General features: G+C 43.0%; 1 protein-coding gene across 3 annotated transcripts in view; it reads right to left on the bottom strand.

Moving 5' to 3' along the window:
• Positions 1-23,570, bottom strand: part of anapc4 (anaphase promoting complex subunit 4) — a 115,808-nt gene that overhangs the window by 27,550 nt on the left and 64,688 nt on the right. For all 3 annotated transcript variants that reach the window (XM_038791465.1, XM_038791463.1, XM_038791462.1), the window contains exons 15-21: positions 20,871-20,971; positions 19,195-19,246; positions 13,923-13,978; positions 9,808-9,854; positions 7,873-7,929; positions 5,382-5,438; positions 3,865-3,958 (exon numbers count right to left, since the gene is read on the bottom strand). In XM_038791465.1, coding sequence (XP_038647393.1) covers positions 3,865-3,958; positions 5,382-5,438; positions 7,873-7,929; positions 9,808-9,854; positions 13,923-13,978; positions 19,195-19,246; positions 20,871-20,971 — 464 coding nt within the window. The remainder of the gene's footprint in view (positions 1-3,864; positions 3,959-5,381; positions 5,439-7,872; positions 7,930-9,807; positions 9,855-13,922; positions 13,979-19,194; positions 19,247-20,870; positions 20,972-23,570) is intronic.

Genomic DNA, 23,570 nt, shown 5'->3' with positions numbered 1-23,570 from the left:
CCGTTCAGCACTGGTTTCCATAAACGTGGACCAGGCATACTGGCACTTGGGGGAGGGGGGTGGGGTTTCCCTGGCGATTGGGGACCCCAAGGTGGTCGGGCCAGGTGGCACCCTGGCACCACCGATGTTACCAGGCATCATCAGCCTGGAACTTTATCAGTGCCACCTGGATGCCACTCTGGCAGTGCCAGGGTTCCCAGGTAGCAGTGCCAGGCTTTCCCTTGCTAGGGATCGGGCCTGGGGGTGCGCTGCCCTAATGAATGGGGTCTGGGGGGGCTTGAGGACCCCCTAATTGGTAATTTAGGGTGGTGGGGGTTCAGAGATCAGGGCACCATTTAAAAAGAGGTCAGCTCGCTAGTGCTGGTAATAAGCCTCAGTGTGGCTTCAGCGGGGCGTTCCTCGCCGAGGCCCAGGAAAGTAGAGTCCTGTTTAATAGCGGGGTCGCTCTCGGCGCTGTAAGGAAACACCCAGCAAATCAAGCCTCGAAAAAGGACTCTGTTTCATTCCTATTAAATTGCGCCCAATGGCTCAAATCTTTCAATATGTGAAGAGGCCTCTGATTTAATTTACATCACTGATGTTTGTTGTGCAGATCTGCAGTATTTATGCAGGAAGTTTAATGTTCTGATCGCTGGTTTTACCCTGCCTGGATTTTTCTATGATTCTAACAGTGGGATAAGATTGGCCAGAACCATGGAAACGTGGGCTGTTTGTGCTATGCTTAACCTTGTATTTGCACAGATTTACTTCAGACTTTCCCCCAACATGTTAAAACCAGCTTAACCACAAGTAAATAAGCTGGAGTGTCAAAGTACCCCCAGCAATGTTCATCTCTCTCTCCCCTCCCCCCCCCTCCCCCTCTCTTCCCCCCCCCCCCCCCCCCCCCCCCCCCATCGTCTGAGGAATGTTGAACCCCCCTCCTGTCTTGACAATGTTCACATCCCGGCAACATTCCCACCCAGGCAACTTTCACTCCCTATGGCCCCTCCACATCCAGCATTCTTGACTCTGCATGACTCCTTCACACCCCGCAATGTTAAGTCCCCATGGCCCCTCCACACTCAGCAATGTTCACTCCTCATGGCCCCTCCACAACCGGCAATGTTCAGTCCGCATGGCCCCTTCACACCCCACAATGTTCAGTCCCCATGGCCCCTCCACACCCTGTAATGTTCAGTCCCCATGGCCCCTTCACACCCTGCAATGTTCCCTCCTCATGGCCCCTCCACACTCAGCAATGTTCACTCATCATGACCCCTTCACACCCCGCAATGTTCACTCCTCATGACCCCTCCACACCCCGCAATGTTCAGTCCCCATGGCCCCTCCACACTCAGCAATGTTCAGTCCCCATGGCCCCTCCACACCCCGCAATGTTCAGTCCCCATTGCCCCTCCACACCCTGTAATGTTCAGTCCCCATGGCCCCTTCACACCTCGCAATGTTCAGTCCCCATGGCCCCTCCACACTCAGCAATGTTCACTCCTCATGGCCCCTCCAAACCCGCAATGTTCAGTCCTCATGGCCCCTCCACACTCAGCAATGTTCACTCCTCATGGCCCCTCCACACTCAGCAATGTTCACTCTGCATGACCCCTTCACACCCCGCAATGTTCAGTCCCCATGGCCCCTCCACACTCAGCAATGTTCACTCCTCATGGCCCCTCCAAACCCGCAATGTTCAGTCCTCATGGCCCCTCCACACTCAGCAATGTTCACTCCTCATGGCCCCTCCACACTCAGCAATGTTCACTCTGCATGACCCCTTCACACCCCGCAATGTTCAGTCCCCATGGCCCCTCCACAACCGGCAATGTTCAGTCCCCATGGCCCCTTCACACCCCGCAATGTTCAGTCCCCATAGCCCCACCACAACCGGCAATGTTCAGTCCCCATGGCCCCTCCACACCCTGCAAAGTTCAGTCCCCATGGCCCCTCCACATCCCGCAATGTTCAGTCCCCATGGCCCCTCCATACTCAGCAATGTTCACTCCTCATGGCCCCTCCACAACCGGCAATGTTCAGTCTCCTTGGCCCCTCCACACCCTGTAATGTTCACTCATCATGGCCCCTCCACAAACAGCAATGTTCACTCCTCATGGCCTCTCCACACCTGTCAATGTTCACTCCCCTTAGCCTGTCCACACCCAGCAAATTCACTCTCCTCTGATGCACCTACTACCCCAGCTTTGTTCGATACCACCACCACCCCACTCCCATGCTCCTCAGCTGATAGTGCTGACCTCCCTTTCCCCACAACAGAGTGCTGTCCCTCCTCTCCCAACTCATCTTCCGAATTCCCTAGCTCCTCTTTGGTTGGAAGAGTCAGCATTGCTGGACAAAGGTATGTGGAGCAGGGTTGAGCTTTTTTGTGGTTGAGAGGAGGGTGCTGTGGGAGGTTGAACATTGTCGGGGGTGAGGGAGGTGTTGAACACTATTGGTGATGAAAGAGGGGGGTGAATGTTGTTGGGTGGCGAGGGAGTAGTGTGAAGACGGTCGGTCGTGAAGGAGGGAGATGAAGACTGTCGGGAGTGAGGGAGGCGTGAAGACTGTCAGGGGTGAAGACCGTCAGACGATGAAGGAGAGGTGAAGGTGGGGGAGGGGTGAAGACCGCCAAAGGGGGAGAGGGGTTGAGGGAGGGGTGAAAACTGTCCAGCAATGAGGGACGGGTGAATACAGTCTGGCGGTGAGGGAGGGGTGAAGATAGTCCAGCATGAGGGAGGGGTGAAGACCGCCAGGGGTGAGGGACGGGTGAAGACCACGGGGGTGAAGACTGCAGTGGTGGGAAGTGTGAAGACTGTTGGGAGTGAGGGAGGGGTGAAGACCGTCAGTGGCGAGGGAGGGGTGAAGTTCATTGGGGTAAGGGAGAAGTGAAGACCGTCGGGGATGACGGAGGAGTGAAGATGGGTGAGGGAGGGGTGAAGACCGTCGGGGCTGAGGGGGGGGTGAAGACCGTCGGGGGTCAGGGAGGGGTGAAGATCGGTGGGGAGTGAGGGAGGGATGAAGACTGTTGGGAGTGAAGGAGGGGTGAAGACCGTCGGGGGTGAGGGAGGGGGGAAGACAGTCGGGGGTGAGAGAGGGGTGAAGACCGTCGGGAGTGAGAGGTGGGTGAAGACCGTCGAGGGTGAGGGAGGGGGGAAGATCATCGGGGGTGAGGGAGGGGTAAAGACTGTCTGGGGTGAGGGAGGGGTGGTAAAGACTGTCGGAAGTTGAAGGCACTGTCAGTGAGAGGAGATTATGTAATGTTAGCAGTTGGCAGATAATTTTAAACCATGTAAATCAATAAACTGAAGACAGACCTTAAGGACCTTGTCAGTTCATGACAAGTAAAAGGGGAAAGTCTGTGCTGGAATGATACTCAACAATTTGCCCCCTTACCGTTTTCCCTGCTGGAGCCAGCATCTGGTAGACGCAAAGGCTCTGTTTAAAATGGTAAATGGTTGGATTAAATTGCCGTCAATGGCAGAGGCACCCTCTCTGACACTGATTGGAAGATCTGGGACAATTAATCTTGTATTCGTGAAGGTGAAGGATTAATGGAACGTTTACAATTTGAGACAAGTAATAGTAGCAGTAAATCCTGCAGGAAGTGCAGCACAGTTAGATCAGGAGGACAGCTCTCTTTACTCTGCCCAACAATGTACCTCTGTCAGAAGTAGATTATTTCCCAAATATAATTCACCTTTGTAGAATGGTCAATCTGTGCAAGTTAGGAAATTATTAGGAATTTAATTGAGGCTACTCAAAGTACCATTAGGGAAAACTATCAACCCATAGAATGGTCTGATTTAGATTTTAAGTCCTTGACCCTAGACCCCCTGTTCCCACCAACATTGAATTCAAAATGGTAAGTACTATTTGTACCCTTAAGATGGACACTGTTCTGTAAGAAAGAAAACCAAGGATTCCCTTCAGTCTCTGGAGGAGTTACGAGGTCATCATCCTCATCTTTTAAATACTGTAAAACAAATTGCAGAATTTAACCAACTTCCAATTCAGTGCTGAAAAGGCATGGCTTTCAGGGGAAGAATGAAATAAAGCAGATGCAAAAAACATTTATTCTTTAAGATTAATCAAAAATCATCACATTTCAATTACACTGTTACAAGAATTTATACTGTTACGACACCTTGGGTTAGTGCGCGGTCGATTCCAGCCCCACAGACGCCGGAGTCCCAACACAAGTGAATTAACCAATAATTTCTTTAAAGTTTCTGAGATCTTTAGCCCTTAACTGCAAGTTATTTATAACAAAAAGAGTTAAGACATGCAATACTTATAATGAAATAATGGACAGCTAATCTACTACTCCTCCCTTTTACCGTCCCACCTCTACCCAAATACACATGCAAGACAGATAAAAACAGAGGGAGAGGTAAAAGTAATAGGAATTAAATTTTTTAATGGAATATGAGTGTCCTTGCTTCGGATGTTGGAGTCATTGCAACAGTAGGCTGTCCTTCAGAGTGATTGAAACCAACAGTTATCTTCAGGTAGTAATATTCAGTCAGAACTCCCAGGCTGCAGGATTCCCTCTGGGGAAATCACTTTAAATTTATGAACCTTGGCCTTCACTCCAAAAGAATAGCCTCTGACCTGTGAATTCTTATTTGTGCCCAACTCCACCAAAATGTCCAACAGTCTTCCTGAGGTAAGAGCAGAGTACCCCACACGTGATTTTAAAAAGGTTTTAAACAACTGACTCTGCCTGCAGCTGATGCTGGACTGGATTTTATTTGCAGCTCAAACTTGCTTTGCAGAGAGAAAGGTCTTTACTCTGATCCTTCAGAAAGAATCCATCAGGTGAGAGAGAGAAATCAAAGCTGTAACCTTCCAGCTTCTGCCAAAATCAGAATTAAGAGCAAAACACATTCCCACAAAAGAAGGAACATTCCAGAATAGCCAGCACCAATCAGCATCAAATATCAGCTCATTGACTGCCAGCCAAGACCATCACTAATATCAGACCAAACAGCACATCCTGCTGGAGTGCTGCTTTTTAAAATAAAGGTGAAGCCCATCTTAAAAGCATAGGTCCCATTAATTCTCCAGGTACAAAAATTGAAACAGAATAACAGAAATTAAAAGGAAACTAAAAGGGATTAACAGTAGGATCCTTACAATACATTTTCTAAAATTTCTGCAGGGATCAACTATGCTATAATTATCATATACATTGTAAAATAATTATGGAAAATTGTTTCCTCCAATTGTCTTGTAAACTTGAGATAACATTTATTAATTTCAGCATATCATTCTCAAATTGTAAACAGAAAGATGATACTTGAGACACACTATTCGTGTAACCTAAAACATGTCAGTATTTAGAAAATCTATCACATATTAAGTCAGACCAAGCTTAATGATACAAAATGACATACCTGACCAACTCTCTCCACGTTAAAATATTGACCCTTTTGATCATAAAGCTCTGGTGCCTTTGCGAAACAAGAGACAAAACTTGGTTGAAAATCAACACCGGGTGATATTTCCTGAATAATCTCTAAACATAATTGTGGTATAGATTATATTTTAAATTGTACTGTTATCCAACATAAAAACATCCCCTAAATTTGGTGCACATACAATTACATAAGCATAAGTATACTGAAAACCCCTAGCATTATTTATTAAAAGGTTTAGAACAGGTTATTTAGATAATCAGTGATTATTTAAGTTCTTCATTCCTTGTTTAATCTCTAATAAGAATTAGAATTTGCTCACTCAGAGGGGGAAAATAAATCAATGACCTTTTGGAAATTCACGTTGACTTGTTAGTAAGGTTATCTTTCTCTATTCCATTTGTACAGTATCGAATTCTAAACTGAACATTTAATTTTCTGGACGCCGGCGTTAAGAAACAGTACGAGCAATGTAATACACAAACTAAACATTAAATTAAATAATGGGCAGCATGGTGGCCTAGTGGTTAGCACAGCTGCCTCACGGCACTGAGGTCCCAGGTTCGATCCCGGCTCTGGGTCACTGTCCGTGTGGAGTTTGCACATTCTCCCCGTGTCTGCGTGGGTTTCACCCCCACAACCCAAAAATGTGCAGAGTAGTTGGATTGGCCACACTAAATTGCCCCTTAATTGGAAAAAAATAAATAATTGGGTAATCTAAATTTATTTTTAAAAAAATTAAATAAATTTAGAGTATCCAATTTTTTTTCCAATTAAGGGGCAATTTAGCATGGCCAATCCACCTACCCTGCAGATCTTTTTCAGTTGTGGGGGTGAGACCCACGCAGACATGGGGAGAATGTGTAAACTCCACATGGACAGGATCAAACCCAGGTCCTCAGCACCGTGATGCAGCAGTGCTAAGCACTGTGCCACCATGCTGTCCTTACACAAACTAAACATAACAGCTCCAAACAGTCCTGCACTTTTGGGTTAAGAGGGTAAACATCTTCCAAATGAAAGGTGACCTAACCTATCCAGAAGTAAACCAGAACTTTGTTTCTTCAGGATTCACACAGGCACAATCAGAGGTGGACAGAAACCAGCAGTGGAACTAAATATTACAGGTAGTTTAAAATGACACACTGCTTTGATGCTTTCTTATCTTCAAATGTCAGATTAAGACAATAATGTCTGTTGAGTGAATACACACGACTCCAGTTATCTATCTTACAGATAATACTGAGAAAAAACCCTCAATAAGTTGGCAATGGAACATCACCAGAATGAACCCAAGTTATCCAGCTGGATTCTGCTCCGTCAGGGAAAGACAAAAATAAACGGATTATTTGAATGCTGTTCTGGCCTGAAAGCATGAGTGATTTCCCGAAAGATAATGAAGAGAACTTTTTTGCTGAATGGACATGCTCTATATTTTGAGAAACCATACTGGGAATAGTTTTACTGGGAGTTTAGAAGCCTTGCAAGATAGTTTTAACTTGCTCATCAAAGAGTCTTTTTCCGAGGGCTGACATTGGCAAAAGTGACCAATGGCCAATAAGGATGTACAGGTACAGCAAGCAGTTAGGAAAGTAAATTAGCTTTCAATGCAAGAAGGTTGTTGTACAGAAGTACGAATGTCTTGCTGCACTTATACAGGACTTTGGTGAGCCCATACCTGGAGTACTGTGTGCAGGAGTAGTGTGTGTAGTTTTGGTCTCTCTACTCAAGGCAGGACAAGCTTGCCTTCGAGGGGGTCCAACAAAGGTTCACTTGATTCATTCTTGGAAAGAGAGTGCTTTGTATGAGGAGAGATTGAGTAGAATGGACATATACTGTTTGGAATTTAGAAGAATAGAGGTGATCTCATTGAAATACTGTATACAAGATTCTTAAAGGGAGTGATTGGGAAGATGCTGAGAGGATGTATCCCTTGCTGGTGCGTCTAGTCCAAGCAGCAAAGTCTCAGAATAACGGGACTGTGATTTCAGATTGAAATAAGGAGAAATTTCTTCAGAGGGCTGTGAATCATTGGACTCTCAGTTCCCTGAATTGCTCAGTCATTGTATATGTTCAAGAAACTGATACATTTTTGGACGCTAAGGGAATCAAGTGATATGGGGATCAGGTAAGAAAGTAAAGTTGAGGATCAGTTGTGATCTCATTAAACGGTGGTGCAGGTTCAAAGTGCCTTATGGCCTATTCCTGCTTCTCTTTATGTTCTTTGAAGTAACCTGCAAAAAAAAAAAAAATCAATAAAATATCAAAGTATATAAAGTTCCAGAATCTCTCGCACGACTAAATTGCAAGAATTCATTATGGAATAATATGAGTTTGTAGCATTGGTTTGATAAGCCATCAATTTCCAAAAGGAACAGAATTCCTCAGCGCTTCCTTCTTTTTTCCAATGAATAATTGTAAAATTGTATTTAAAAAACGAATGAATAAATAATTACAATTGAAAGCTTACCTCTTTAAAGTGCTCAGATAGGAAGTCAGCCACAAATGATACATCTTTATGTGTCATCTGTATTTAAAATAACATTAAAGTAAATGGCTGCGTAAATATTAAGCATGAGTTTCCATTTGATTTAATAAGCCTCAATAGTTCTATCTTGGCAGTTCTCAGATTTACACTGTTAACTTATTCAAAATGGCATGGTTCCAAAGCAGATTGTTTCACAAAAGTATATTTGTAAGAGGAAGGCCATAGGAATATTTGGAACAGGAACATGTCATTTATCCTATCGGACCTACTCTGTCATTCAATTAGATCATGGCTAATCTGCAACTCAACACTATTTTCTTGCCTTTGCTCCATATTCCTTACTGCCCTTACTTAACAAAAAAAACTGAAACTATGAAGGAGGTTGAATGTCAGTTCTAATTGTATTTTATTCCAATTATAAATTGTAATGTCTACAAACAAAGATACCGATTGTTCATAATATCTGCTGCTGATCAATGACCTCAGCTGGTGAACTTTCATGAAATTGAATGTAAATTTACAGTCATGTTCTTCGATATTACTTTTTTTCTTATTTTAGAGTACCCAATTATTATTTAAAATTATTATTATTATTTTTTTTTAAAAGAGTACCCAATAATTTTTTTCCAATTATGGGGCAATTTAGCGTGGCCAATCCGCCTACCCTGCACACCTTTGGGTTGTGGGAGTGAAACCCACGCAGACATGAGGAAAATGTGCAAACTCCACACAGACAGTGATCCGGGGTCGGTGACTGCGCCACAATGCCGCCCTTGATACTATTTTAATAAAGTTGAGTAGCTGTTGCAGACGACAGTGCTTTCTTTGGAAACATCAAATGACACTTTAGTTCCTTTCCGATGAAAGGTTACACTCCTGATATGTTAGCCTGCCTTTCCCTTTAGGTATACTGACCTACTGTCTATTTCCAGCATTTTGCTTTTGTTTCAGATTTCTAGTTTTTTCTTATTAAGTTGGCTTGTTATAAGGGGCTGTTGGCCAATAACAGCCAGTATTTTACATTTGAACATTTTGCCTATTTCTGGAATGATGCGTCTATACCACTGATTATAAATGAGAAAGAATTTTATTTGTAACTATTTCATCAAAAGGGTAAATAATACAAAATGCGATACAACTGAAATTTAAATTAAATTAAATGAAATGAAAATCGCTTATTGTCACAAGTAGGCTTCAAATAAAGTTGCTGCGAAAAGCCCCTAGTCGCCACATTCCGGCGCCTGTTCGGGGAGGCTGGTACGGGAATTGAACCGTGCTGCTGGCCTGCCTTGGACTGCTTTCAAAGCCAGCGATTTAGCCCAGTGTGCTAAACCAGTCCCTGGACCAAGTCTTAAAGTGGAGGAAAAGCTCAAGCAGCATTTCCTTTTTTAAATTCCAGGTAATCCCTAATTTTAAAACACAAATAGCTGAAAAATAATATTTTTATATTCCAAACTGTACCGTGACCTGCCATTTTAGGGCTTTCTTACATCTAGACCATAATGCAGCATCATGTTTATATTCGAAGTCCACCATAGTCTTGCTTCTATCTCTGTAACATGCTCCACCCCAAAAATTTTCATCTCTGAACTTTCTATTCCTGGCTCTCTGGCCAATTGTGTACCCCTGCCTCGCCTTCAACCCATCATTGACAGCTGTGCCTTCAGCTTCCAAAGCCCCATGCTTTGAATTTCCATCCCAAAAGTCTCTCCACCTCTTATTCCTCCTTAAAAACCTTTTTTTTGGGGCACTCTTCTGAGTACCTCTTTCAATTTAAGTGCCCATTTAATTTCTCCACCCACCCCTATGTGGATTCCTCTATTTAAAGTATGCTATATAAATGCAAGATGTTTTAGTTCTTTCTAATATTAAAAATAACAATATAACTTAAACTTTTAATGAAGTTCTGCAATTTACCTTGTTTAACTCTGGCAAAACATGGTCATCAGACATCCTCAACATTGCTGAAAAACAAAATGAGCCTGATTATACCATAAGCATTTATAGCAATATTATGTATATTCAATGAAATATTTAGCCCATACTTATCAGCTCACACAATTATGAAAGACAATATTGCAAATATTGCCATTTGAAACAAACATCAGCTTAGCAAGTTGCCAATTAACCCCAGCTGGATGAAAAGTCAAGAGAGACAGATGGAAGTTAAATGCCAGCCATTACCATAAAACCCTGAAGTTCAAGAGCTACTCACTGAGTATGGAAAGTTTCTTAGTTTAAAATAATTGTTTCCTTAACTAAAACTGTTTAATATGTATTTTTAAACATTACTTTATAGAGGTGGCATTATAAAAATATTATATTGAGTTGTATTACCTTGCAGTACAATCTACCTTCTCCTGCAACATTTGATGGGGTACAGCAAAAAGTGGCCCTGAGTTGCTTAGTATCTAGCATTTCTAAAAGCTGAATTCCAGATGTGAGGTTAGAGTGACATGAAGACAGCACTTAACAAAATATGACACCGAGGAGCTGAGTTAATTTGTTATTCCTCTGCCCATCTAACCAGCCTGTCTTCATCATCCTGTAATCCAAGGGTTACCTCCGTAAGTCATCTGCGAACTTACTTATCATAACTTCTACATTCACGGCCAGATCATTAATGTACACTACAAACAACAAGGGAACCAGCATTGATTCCTGCGGAACACTACTTGACACAGGCTTCCTATCACAAAAACAACCATCACCCTCTGTCTCCTAACACTGAGCAGGTTTTGGATCCAGTTTGCTAAATTGCCCTGGATCCCATGGGCACCTACCTTCTTCATCAGACTCTCATCCGGGACCTTGTCAAAAGCCTTTATTTGATGTAGACTACATCATCGGCACAGCTAGTCAACTTTTCAAAAAAATTCAATCAAATTTGGAAGACATGATCTCCCTTTGACAAAACAATGCTGACTATCCTTGATTAATCATTGCCTCTCAAAGTGGAGATTAATTCTGTCCGTCAGAATTTTTTCCAGTAGTTTTCCTACCACTGAAATTAGACTCATTGGCCTATAATTTCCTGGTTTGTCTCTAGTTCCCGTCTTGAATAATGGCACCACATTAGCTGTGTCCTCCAGTCCTCTGGATTGGTTTTGTTTTATTGTCACATGTACCGAGGTGCAGTGGAAAGTATTGTTCTGCATACAGTCCAGACAAATCATTCCATACATGAAAAAAAACATCGGGCATACATAAATACACAATGTAAATACATAGACGCAGGCTTTGGATAAAGCATACAGGAGTGCAGTACTACTCAGAAGAGAAGATGTTTGAAGAGATCAGATCAGTCCATAGAAGGTCATTCAGGAGTCTGGTAACAGCGGGGAAGAAACTGTTTTTCAATCTGTTGGTGCGTGTTCTCAGACTATTGTATCTCCTGTCCAGTGGGAGAGGTTGGAAAAGTGAATACCCAGGTGGGAGGGGTCTTTGATTATGCTGCCCGCTTTCCCAAGGCAGCAGGAGGTGTAGACAGAGCCAATGGATGGGAGGTGGAGAGAAGATTTGAAAATTTTAGTCGCTTGCATTGAACCTTAATACCCTCTGGAAGCCCAAATAAATAACATTCAGCAATTTTTAGTCAGTGATACCGACAAGTATACGGCCAACTCAACAACCAGGAATACTATAGACATTTACCCGCAGATCCGACCAAGGAACATATCCGCCAACTCAACAGACTGATCAAGACCTTGGAACCAGACCTTCAGAGCACCCTACATGCTCTCATCCCACGTACTCCCCGCATTCGAGATCTCTATGCCTCCCGAAAATACACAAGGCCAACACACCAGGCTGTCCTATCGTTTCAGGCGAGAACCTCTCTGGCTACATTGAGGGCATCTTAAAACCCATCGTACAAGGTACACCCAGCTTCTGTCGCGACACGACGGACTTCCTACAGAAACTCAGCACCCATGGACCAGTTGAACTAGGAACATTCCTCGTCACAATGGACGTCCCCCATGACAACGGCATTGCTGCAACAGCCTCAGTACTCAACACAGACAACTGCCAATCTCCAGGCGCAATTCTGCAACTCATCCGCTTCATTCTGGATCACAACGTCTTCACCTTCGATAAGTTCTTCATCCAGACGCACGGAACAGCCATGGGGACCAAATTCGCACCTCAATACGCCAACATCTTCATGCACAAGTTTGACTAAGACCTCACTGCACAGGACCTTCAACCGACATTATACACCAGATACATTGATTAAATTTTTTCCCTTTGGACCCACGGCGAGGAATCACTGAAACGACTACACAATGACATCAATAAGTTCCATCCCACCATCAGACTCACCATGGACTACTCTCCAAAATCAACTGCATTCTTGGACACACTCGTCTCCATTAAGGACGATCACCTCAGCACCGTTTTACCACAAGCCCATGGATAACCTCACGATTCTCCACTTCTCCAGCTTCCACCCTAAACACATTAAAGAAGCCATCCTCTATGGACAAGCCCTCCGTATAGACAGGATCTGCTCAGACGAGGAGGAGCGTAACAGACATCTACAGACGCTGAAGGTTGCCCCCGTATGAACGGGTTATGGCGCTCGACTCACTGATCGACAGTTCCAATGCGCCACAGCAAAAAACCGCACCGACCCCCTCATAAGACAAACATGGGACACAACCGACGGGACACAACCGACAGAGTACCCTTTGTCGTCCAGTACTTTCCTGGAGCGGAGAAACGACATCATCTTCTTTGCAGCCTCCAACACGTCATTGATGAAGATGAACATCTTGCCAAGATCATCTCCACACTCCCACTACTTGCCTTCAAACAACCGCGCAACCTCAAACAAACCATTGCTTGCAGCAAACTACCCAGCCTTCAGAACAGTGACCACAACACCACACAACCCTGCCATGACAATCTCTGCAAGACGTTCCAGATCATCGACATGGATACCACCATTACACGTGAGAACACCACCCACCAGGTACGCAGTACATACTCGTGCGACTCGGCCAACGTTGTCTATGTCATACGCTGCAGGAAAGGATGCCCCGAAGCGTGGTACATTGGTGAGACCATGCAGACGCTGCGACAACAAATGAACGGACATCGCGCGACAATCACCAGGCAGGAATGTTCCCTTCCAGTCGGGGAACACTTCAGCAGTCAAGGGCATTCAGCCTCTGATCTCCGGGTAAGCGTTCTCCAAGGCGGCCTTCAGGACCCGTGACAGCGCAGAATCGCCAAGCAGAAACTTATAGCCAAGTTCCACACACATGAGTACGGCCTCAACTGGGACTTGGGATTCATGTCGCATTACATTCATCCCCCACCATCTGGCCTGGGCTTGCGAAATCCTACCAAATGTCCTGGCTTGAGACAATTCACACCTCTTTAACCTGGGGTTACCTCTATCGCTGGATCTGTAAAGACTCAATTACCTGCAATGCTCGCATTCTAAGCGTTGTCTGGCATCTTTGAATTTGTCTATATATATGTTTCTGCAACATACCTCTTCATTCACCTGAGGAAGGAGCAGTGCTCCGAAAGCTAGTTTGAAACACTAAAGTCATGTTGGACTTTAACCTGGTGTTGTAAGACTTCTTACAGTGATGACCCTGAATCAAGTTTTTTCATGAGATAACCGATAGCTTAGTACATATTTAACTAGGCAGGACAGAATTCCACAAAATAGGTTTTAACGATAAATCTGTTATCAATGGCTGACCATGCTCTGCTTCGATTGACAATTCCTATCAGGATGAAGGGTAGCAAAGTGAACATATTTCCAACTCTACATTAAGTAACATTAAATATATCTGTGTCTGATACAGTTCCTTTTAAATCACCCTGACAATGTACATGACATGCTTAACTTTGAATGATGAATTAGACTCTTATGCTTAACAGCTCATCTTTCATTCAATACTCTCAGCTGGATTTATGTCAGGGAAGTACAAGTGAAGCAACATTTGAAACAATAACATAAAACAACAAGATGGTAAATAAATAGAATGTGAAGTAAATGAGATTTTTCTCACCTGCATAAAGCCATCGGAAAAATGCCTTGAAACTTTTCATACTACTGTCTATAACTCTGGAAAAAAAAACAGGCCACCTTTATATAAAACTCAAATTTTTTAGCAATAATTGTATTCAAGATGACATTAATATTCTCTTGGCTCCGTAAATGGTATAGCACCACTCAATAGGGATAGTAATAATAACGGTTCAAGTTCAGAGGAGAGTGCAACAAATTTTCCACACTTCTGAGCCATAAAAGATGGACAATTAAATATAATGAGGGGAGGCAATGGGAGGAATTGCATAAAATGAGATTCAATGGCGATTCTACAACCATGTACCATAACTACACTTGGAATTATTAAAAAAATTATTTACCCTTTACGATGACTCAATTTAGTGAAATACTATTGTTGGGGTGGGGAAGTGAGTAGAGAGAGTTCAATCTACTTCAGAGGTAACAATTCACATTAGTCTGGATGATGTGGAGCTTCCAAGCTTACCAAGGCACTTTCTATGTACATTTTCTTTCTTTAAATGCACACGGAGGGAAATGGACTAAGATTCCTCTTTCCATGAAAAACAGTAGTGCAAATCCTTCTGCTACAAAAGTCACCCCACTTCAAAATTGGAACATTTACTAGTAGGAAGACAGAAAAGGTCCCCAAAATGTATGCACACATTTGACTTTTGCTAACACTGCTTTCAGCATTCCTGAGCACTGTTCTAAACAGTCTATAAGATAGACCCCAGGTATTGAAGTACACACTAACAAAATAATTTCCCTCATTTCTAAGCATGCTGATATCTTTTCTCCTTCTGCACCTCATCTGCAAGGTATACATTTTAAAAATTTGTTCATGGGATGTGGGCATCGTTGACTGGGCCAGCATTTATTGCCTATCCCTAATTGCCTTGAGTGGCTTACTAGGCCACTTCAGAGGGAATTTAAGAGTCAACCACATTGTCTGGATCTGGATTTGCATGTAGGCCAGACCAGTATGGCATTTTCCTTCCCTTCAGGGCATTAGAGAATGGTTTCATGGTCATCATTAAACTTTTAATAACTTTTTATTGAATTCAAATTTCAACATCTGCCACAGTGGGATTCAAACATGGCTCTCCTGAGTATTAGCCTGGGTCTCTGGATTACTAGTCCAGTGGGTGGGGTTGCTGGGTTACAGGGGTGGGGTGGAGGTGTGGGTTTAGGTAGCGTGCTCTTTCCGAGGGCCGGTGCAGACTCGACGGGCCGAATGTCCTCCTTCTGCACTGTAAATTCTATGATTCGATAACAATATCGCAATGTCATTGCCTCCCCAGCATATTGATATGCACCTTTCCCTCATCAATGAAGCTGTATCATCACTTTCCTTGAAAGCCTATTTCCCCTCTACCTCTGCACAATGGAAAATAAAGCAGACCAACTTTTTCTTTTAAAATTTATTAAGTTTTAAACATCACCTCATTTGGATTTTTAAGTAAATGTCCCTAAATGCTAGCTATTCAGATTTAGCAGTAAAGTTAAGTGAGACTACCAGCATTAAACTGGACAGCAACTTCCAGAGACCACATATGTACAGTTAACTGCAAAATCAGGAAAGTTTTCCCCTACTCCTACACAAGCTTTGCTATAATGATATTGTGGCAAGAGAACCAGCATTGAGTCACTAAAGGACAAAAAAGTCATGTTACTTACATAATACAGACCAACTAAACTTGCCAGAAAAGGTTGGGGCTCGCCCATCCCTGGGTAAGCAATTGTGTACCAACGTGGTCTTAACGACTATCTTTCCAGCACAAAAAATGAACATTTTCAAGTGGAGTCTCGTTCCTTCAGATTTTAATGAATGTTGGTGATTTTAAAAAGCTAATCATTATTTTTGACTTTCCCTTTGTTTTTTTAACACTCTCTGAATCTCACCTTCTCTTGAGTTTGCTTTCAATAATAATAATAATCTTTATTATTCTCACAAGCAAGCTTACATTAACACCGCAACAAAGTTACTGCAAAAATTCCCTAGTCGCCACACTCCATTGTCTGTTCGGGTATATGGAGGGAGAATTCAGAATGTCCAATTCACCTAACAGCACATCGTTTGGAACTTGTGGGTGGAAACCGGAGCACCTGGAGGAAACCCACGCAGACACAGGGGGCGGAATTCTCCGCTCCCGGGAAAATCAAGAAGGCCGTTGTGAACTCGGCCGAGTTTCACGATGGTCTCGGAGGCCGCTCCTCTCACCTGATTCATCCCCACCCGGGGGGCTATGAGCAGCGCTCCGTTATTCTCGGCCGCCGGGCCTTGTCACTGGCGTCAAGGCCCAGCGCGTCGAGAATGACGCAGCCGGCGCGCCTAATGACGTCAGCCGTGCATGCGCATGCGGCGGAGGGGAAAGAGTGCGTCCCCTTGAGACACCGGCCCGACGATCGGTGGGCACCGATCGCGGGCCAGTCCCCTCCCAAGATAGCCAGGAGGGAACTGAAGAAAGGGATTAGGAGAGCTAAGAGAGGGCATGAAAAATCTTTGGCGGGTAGGATCAAGGAAAACCCACAAGACCTTTTACACATATGTGAGAAATATGAGAATGACTAGAGCGAGGGTAGGTCTGATCAAGGACAGTATCGGGAGATTGTGTATTGAGTCTGAAGAGATAGGAGAGGTCTTGAACGAGTACTTTTCTTCAGTATTTACAAACGAGAGGGGCCATGTTGTTGGAGAGGACAGTGTGAAACAGACTGGTAAGCTCGAGGAGATACTTGTTAGGAAGGAAGATGTGTTGGGCGTTTTGAAAAACTTGAGGATAGACAAGTCTCCCGGGCCTGACGGGGTATATCCAAGGATTCTATGGGAAGCAAGAAATGAAATTGCAGAGCCGTTGGCAATGATCTTTTCGTCCTCACTGTCAACAGGGGTGGTACCAGGGGATTGGAGAGTGGCGAATGTTGTGCCACTGTTCAAAAAAGGGAATAGGGATAACCCTGGGAATTACAGGCCAGTTAGTCTTACTTCAGTGGTAGGCAAAGTAATGGAAAGGGTACTGAGGGATAGGATTTCTGAGCATCTGGAAAGACACTGCTTGATTAGGGATAGTCAGCACGGATTTGTGAGGGGTAGGTCTTGCCTTACAAGTCTTATTGACTTCTTTGAGGAGGTGACCAAGCATGTGGATGAAGGTAAAGCAGTGGATGTAGTGTACATGGATTTTAGTAAGGCATTTGATCAGGTTCCCCATGGTAGGCTTATGCAGAAAGTAAGGAGGCATGGGATAGTGGGAAATTTGGCCAGTTGGATAACGAACTGGCTAACCGATAGAAGTCAGAAAGTGGTGGTGGATGGCAAATATTCAGCCTGGAGCCCAGTTACCAGTGGCGTACCGCAGGGATCAGTTCTGGGTCCTCTGCTGTTTGTGATTTTCATTAATGACTTGGATGAGGGAGTTGAAGGGTGGGTCAGTAAATTTGCAGATGATACGAAGATTGGTGGAGTTGTGGATAGTGAGGAGGGCTGTTGTCGGCTGCAAAGAGACATAGATAGGATGCAGAGCTGGGCTGAGAAGTGGCAGATGGAGTTTAACCCTGACAAGTGTGAGGTTGTCCATTTTGGAAGGACAAATATGAATGCGGAATACAGGGTTAACGATAGGGTTCTTGGCAATGTAGAGGAGCAGAGAGATCTTGTGGTCTATGTTCATAGATCTTTGAAAGTTGCCACTCAAGTGGATAGAGCTGTGAAGAAGGCCTATGGTGTGCTAGCGTTCATTAGTAGAGGGATTAAATTTAAGAGCCGTGAGGTGATGATGCAGCTGTACAAAACCTTGGTAAGGCCACATTTGGAGTACTGTGTGCAGTTCTCGTCACCTCATTTTAGGAAGGATGTGAAAGCTTTGGAAAAGGTGCAAAGGAGATTTACCAGGATGTTGCCTGGAATGGAGAGTAGGTTTTAAGAGGAAAGGTTGAGGGTGCTAGGCCTTTTCTCATTAGAACGGAGAAGGATGAGGGGCGACTTTATAGAGGTTTATAAGATGATCAGGGGAATCGATAGAGTAGACAGTCAGAGACTTTTTCCCCGCGTGGAACAAACCATTACAAGGGGACATAAGTTTAAGGTAAATGGTGGAAGATATAGGGGGGGATGTCAGAGGTAGGTTCTTTACCCAGAGAGTAGTGGGGGCATGGAATGCACTGCCTGTGGAAGTAGTTGAGTGGGAAACGTTAGGGACCTTCAAGCGGCTATTGGATAGGTACATGGATTATGATAGAATAATGGAGTGTAGATTAATTTGTTCTTAAGGGCAGCACGGTAGCATTGTGGATAGCATGATTATTTCACAGCTCCTGGGTCCCAGGTTCGATTCCGGCTTGGGTCAGTGTCTGTGCGGAGTCTGCACATCCTCCAAGTGTGTGCGTGGGTTTCCTCCGGGTGCTCCGGTTTCCTCCCACAATCCAAAGATGTGCAGGTTGGGTGGATTGGCCATGATAAATTGCTCTTAGTGTCCAAAATTGTATGATCTATGATTAACCTAGGACAAAAGTTCGACACAACATCGTGGGCTGAAGGGCCTGTTCTGTGCTGTATTTTTCTATGTATTCTAACTTGCACTTCCTTGTTCAGAATCTGCATGCCTAATATAAGGACTTTTCAATCAGATTGGTTCTGGGTAAACAGACTGGCTTGCTCTGCTCACATGGGTCCAAGATCCCTTCTCGAGAATGTAGCACCAAAATGGATTTCTATTCACTGCAAGTTTCAGTCAAAAATAGTAAGTCTATGGGTAAGTGTAATGAATGGCTGGTGCCATTTGTTCTCTGCTGACTGCAAAATCAAGACCAAGAGTTTAATATTGAAATATTACTCATAAAAGATCGAAGTATTACAAAAAATAGAGAACGACGTTATTTCAAACTATTTATTGACAGAGAAGGAATCAATGTCTTCATTCAATTTGAAATGTTGGAATTTCTGAGGGGTGCTATGCAGATTTTATTTTCAATGAGCAGAAACTTTTTTAAAACATAAGTTACATTTGTGAAGATAAGAAGAGTACCAAATTAAATGTACTTCTACCTACAGTACTGTCCTCATTAATTATGCCATCCACTACATTTGTTGCAGCCTGAACTGTGGTTTTCAACTACAGGTATCCACCTTTTCAAGGCACCCAGTTTTCATACATTTCCTCACTCACTTGCAATTCTTGCTCAATTGTACTTTTCAATGGTCACTGGTGAAACAATTTCAGCACACAAAAAAAATCATATCTTACCCAACTCCTTGCCTCCATTGTACTTACTGTAACAATTCATTTGCTTTCAATATAAATGTTCCCACAGCATTTATAGCATCTTTGAAAGAAAACAAATAATTTACATAAGTTAAGTACTGAAAAACACACAAAGTTAATCATAGGCTGTTCTGGTGTTGTTCTAATATGCCATACCAAAAAACAGCAAGCCAGGGAGTTACAACCTTGATTCCTAAACTCAAGTTTCCATTAAGTGCTGAGCGAGTGTAAAAGAGATTGTAATGGACAGTAAGTGATCCTAAGTTGCTTTAGCCCCAAGAGTGCAACATGTGATAATAAAACGGATAAAGAGAGAAGCACTGGCAAAGTCCCATGAGCAGGCTGTCTCTGTGTCTCATAAGGCAAAATTTGGTCAGTGTTTTACTGGCATATAAAAAATACCTAAATTCAAGCCAAGAATGAATCAACAATATCTGCAATAAAGTCAGCCAGTTATGAGAACAATAAACTAAATGACAGCCCATTATTATAATTCGTAAAAGTCCAGAATAGAGCACTTAAAGGACGTGTTTCAACTGAAATTAAATTAATTAGTCCAATCCACACAATGTTCAAAATATAAAGAATATATACTTTAACAGAATTCTGCACTGTAAATTCTATGATTCTATGAATTGTATAAGAATAGAATTGGATAAGAGTCAAACATATTATGAAAACAATGCTCTGAATAGACTTCAGGAATTTTGCTGAAAAGTGAGACATGCTGTCAAATCTTGTCCATCTTGCACTCATCAGGACAAATGCAAGAATGCCAAACTTCAAACAATCACAATAATTTGTACTAGAGACGAAAATGGTGCTTATTGGATGACAAGTTGACCAAGGCTTTGCCATGGAGAAAGCAGCAGGGGCTATAGACCCCAATCGTGCTGATTGGTTGGCAAGTTGACTGATTACCCGAGGCATCACCATGGGGAAAGCAATGGGGGCTATAGACTTTGCAAGCTCCTGGGTAATTTAAAAAAGGGGGCGAGGATTGAACATATTAATTTTGTTTGCAGAAAATGGGGCCCTGTGTATGAATGTATGTCAACATACATAGGGGCCTATTCTCTGTAAACATATGCAATATATTCAAGCTTTTCTGAATTATCTAGGAGCTTGCAGAGCCTATAGCCACCACTGCTTTCTCCGTGGTAATGCCGCAGTCAATCAGGGTCAACTTGCCAACCAATCAGCATGATTTTCTCCTGTAGTATAAATTGTGATCGCTTTAAATTTGATGATCCTGTGTTTGTCCGGATAAGTGCAAGATGAAAAGCTTGGGTAACATGTCTCTCTTTCAGCAATGTTCAAGTCAAGCAATTCTTTAATTCTCACTAACATTTTATTTTATTTGTTTTTTAAATTTAGAGTACCCAATTATTTTTTCCAATTAAGGGGCAATTTAGCATGGCCAATCCACCTAACCTGCACATCTTTGGGTTGTGGGGGTGAAACCCACGCAGACACGGGGAGAACGTGCAAACTCCACACAGACAGTGACCCAGGGCCGGGATTCGAACCCGGGTCCTCAGCGCCGTAGACAGCAATGCTAACCACTGTGCCACCGTGCTGCCCCACCAACATTTTATTAATATTGTTTTGGCATAATGGTCAGATACTTTGTAAAATGTAAATGGTATTCAACATTTCAAAGCTTAAAATCATTTTGAATGTACCTTCTATGGCTGGCACATCTAAACCTAAAGGTTGGTATTTCTGTTTCCACATAGCCATTCCCTTTAGCTCATTTAAATGGTACAGGAGTGCCTCCGAGCCACTGTTTGATAGCAAGACAGAAAGACAACACAAGAAAATCACTTTACAAGATAAAATATTGTGCCAACTAATTTAAATTCTTCACCCTGAAAGTATTACCATATAAAACTTATTTAACTTGAAAAAGTAAATTGTTGCAATTTAAAAGCCTGTTCCATCCATTGTATATCACACATATTTATTGAACATCACCATTTTGTAGCAGTCACACCTACTTCTTCATATTTCTACTACAACATGGGACTTCAAACTTTAGATGCCCACACAAACCTCCCTGAAAGAAGGAAACTGTATTTGTGTAATACTTCCACAACTGTAGATATCCCCAAGTGCTTTAACAGCAAAAGATGCATGTCAGAGGGCGGCACGGTGGCACAGTGGTTAGGACTGCTTCACAGCACCAGGGACCCAGGTTCGATTCCCCGCTGGGTCACTGTCTGTGCGGAGTCTGCACATTCTCCCCGTGTCTGTGTGGGTTTCCTCCAGGTGCTCCGGTTTCCTTCCACAAGTCCCGAAAGATGTGCTTAAGTGAATTCGCCCTCAGTGTACCTGAAAAGGCGCTGTAGTGTGGCGACTAGGGGATTTTCACAGTAACTTCATTGCAGTGTTAAGCCTACTTGTGACACTAATAAAGATAGAAGGCAAGTGCCATTATTGGTGCCTAATTGAAATAAAATTAACTGCAAACTGGTGATATCTACATCCACCAATTAAAATCTCACGAGAAAACAGAAATGGATGTTAAATGGTTGGCAATCTAGGGTAACAAAATTCTGCTATATTCCAATCACCTTACTATCTGCTTTATAACAAGTGGGCTACCAGATCATCTACCATACAAAGCTACTAGTGCAGATAGGGGAGGTGATGGTGTAGTGGTACTGTCACTGGACTAGTAATCCAGAGATCCAGGGCAAGATCTGGGCACCCGAGTTCAAACCCCACCATGGCACATTGTGAAATGTGAATTCAATAAAAATCTGGAATGAAAACATTGTCGATTATTGTAAAATCCCACATGACTCCAGATCTACAGCAATGTGGTTGACTCTTAAATGCAGTCTGAAATGGAGAGAATGCTTACATCCTGTGAATGAATTTTTAAAAATCTATGAACTGCCTTCTGTAAATTTGACTTAATTATGTCATTTAGGACTAAGATTGATTTTTTTTCCATACTGGTGGAAAAGGTATGGCAGTGTATGACCTACAATGAGTCCATTAAATTCGACCCAAAAAAATTGTGACATTATTGACCTAAATCTTGTATCTCACAGGCTAGTGCCAGAACAAATAATCATGAAAACTACAACTCAAAACACAACTGGCTCACTGATGTCCTTTAGGGAATAAAATTGGCTACCTATCTAGTCTGTGCTAGTTGCAAGCATGCCAATTCCCGTTATCAATTATGAGGTGGGATTTACCACACAACCTGCCATATGTTTGGCGGCAGCAGAGGCAGCGCGCCATTGGCTGACTCTCAACAGAAATCAGCCTCACTCAGAATCTCACAGAGTTGCAAAATTTCACGATTTTTCTGATGCTGATATTTGCTCAGGGAGTTGGGTCAAGATGACATTCAGTCATCTCCTCTCTATGGTAATATATAAAGCTCAGCAACTTGACTATGTGTACAATCACAAGACTGATTAGGAATCAAATCACTTTATTATGCAGTTATCCAATTTAATTAAAATGAAAATGTAGCCAGATCTCAAAGGTTACATTTGCAACACACCTCCCTCACGGCAAGCTGACTCAAACCTTTGTTTTGGTTTTGTTATAACCCGGACTGGACGCCACAGGGTCGGAAACATCAGAGTTTCCGTGGCCTCACATGAATATGATCTCCCCAGATAAGGGGATAGAACTGCACCCTTAATCAAGGGTTCCATGGGACATAAATGCCCAGGGCCGGGCGTGGGACCCACCCTTCGGGTTGAATGGCCTCCTTCTGTACTATAGGGATTCAATGATTGCCCCTTGAACCTGGTCCACCATTCAATGCAATCTCTTGGCTAATCTTCTGCCTCAACTCCACTTTCCTGCCAGCTCCCTTTATCCCTTGATTCGCCAAGAGACCAAAATTTGTCTTAGAGTTAAATATACTCAATGATAGAACATCCACAACCTCTCGGGGAGAGAATTCCAAAGATTTCCAATACCAACCTCTTGAGTGAAGAAACTTATCCTCGCCTCAGTTACAAATGATTGACCCCTTAATCTGAGCCTGTGTCCTAGATTCCTCAGCCAGAGGAAACAACACCTGCCTATTCAGTCAGGTGCCTTCAAAATGTTGTATATTTCAATGAGATTACTTCTCATTATTCTAAACACCAGAGAATCTAGAACAATTTACTCAGTCTCACATCATAGAACTATCCTCTCATCTCAAGGACCACTCTATGAAAATCAAAACTGCTCACAATGTTCTAGTCCCACCAAAGTCCTGAACAACTTTTACAGGACTTCCTGATTCTTGAAATCTAAGTGTGAGTGTGAGGTAATGCAATTTGGGAGGACTAAAAAGCAAGGGAATATACAATAAATAGGCAGACCCTAGGAAGTACAGAGGATCAAAGGGACCTTGGTGTGCA

The sequence above is a fragment of the Scyliorhinus canicula genome, chromosome 3 (assembly GCF_902713615.1).
Source record: "Scyliorhinus canicula chromosome 3, sScyCan1.1, whole genome shotgun sequence".
Classification (NCBI taxonomy): domain Eukaryota; kingdom Metazoa; phylum Chordata; class Chondrichthyes; order Carcharhiniformes; family Scyliorhinidae; genus Scyliorhinus; species Scyliorhinus canicula.
Note: the sequence above shows the minus strand (reverse complement) of the source record. Positions and strands in the feature narration are given on the sequence as shown.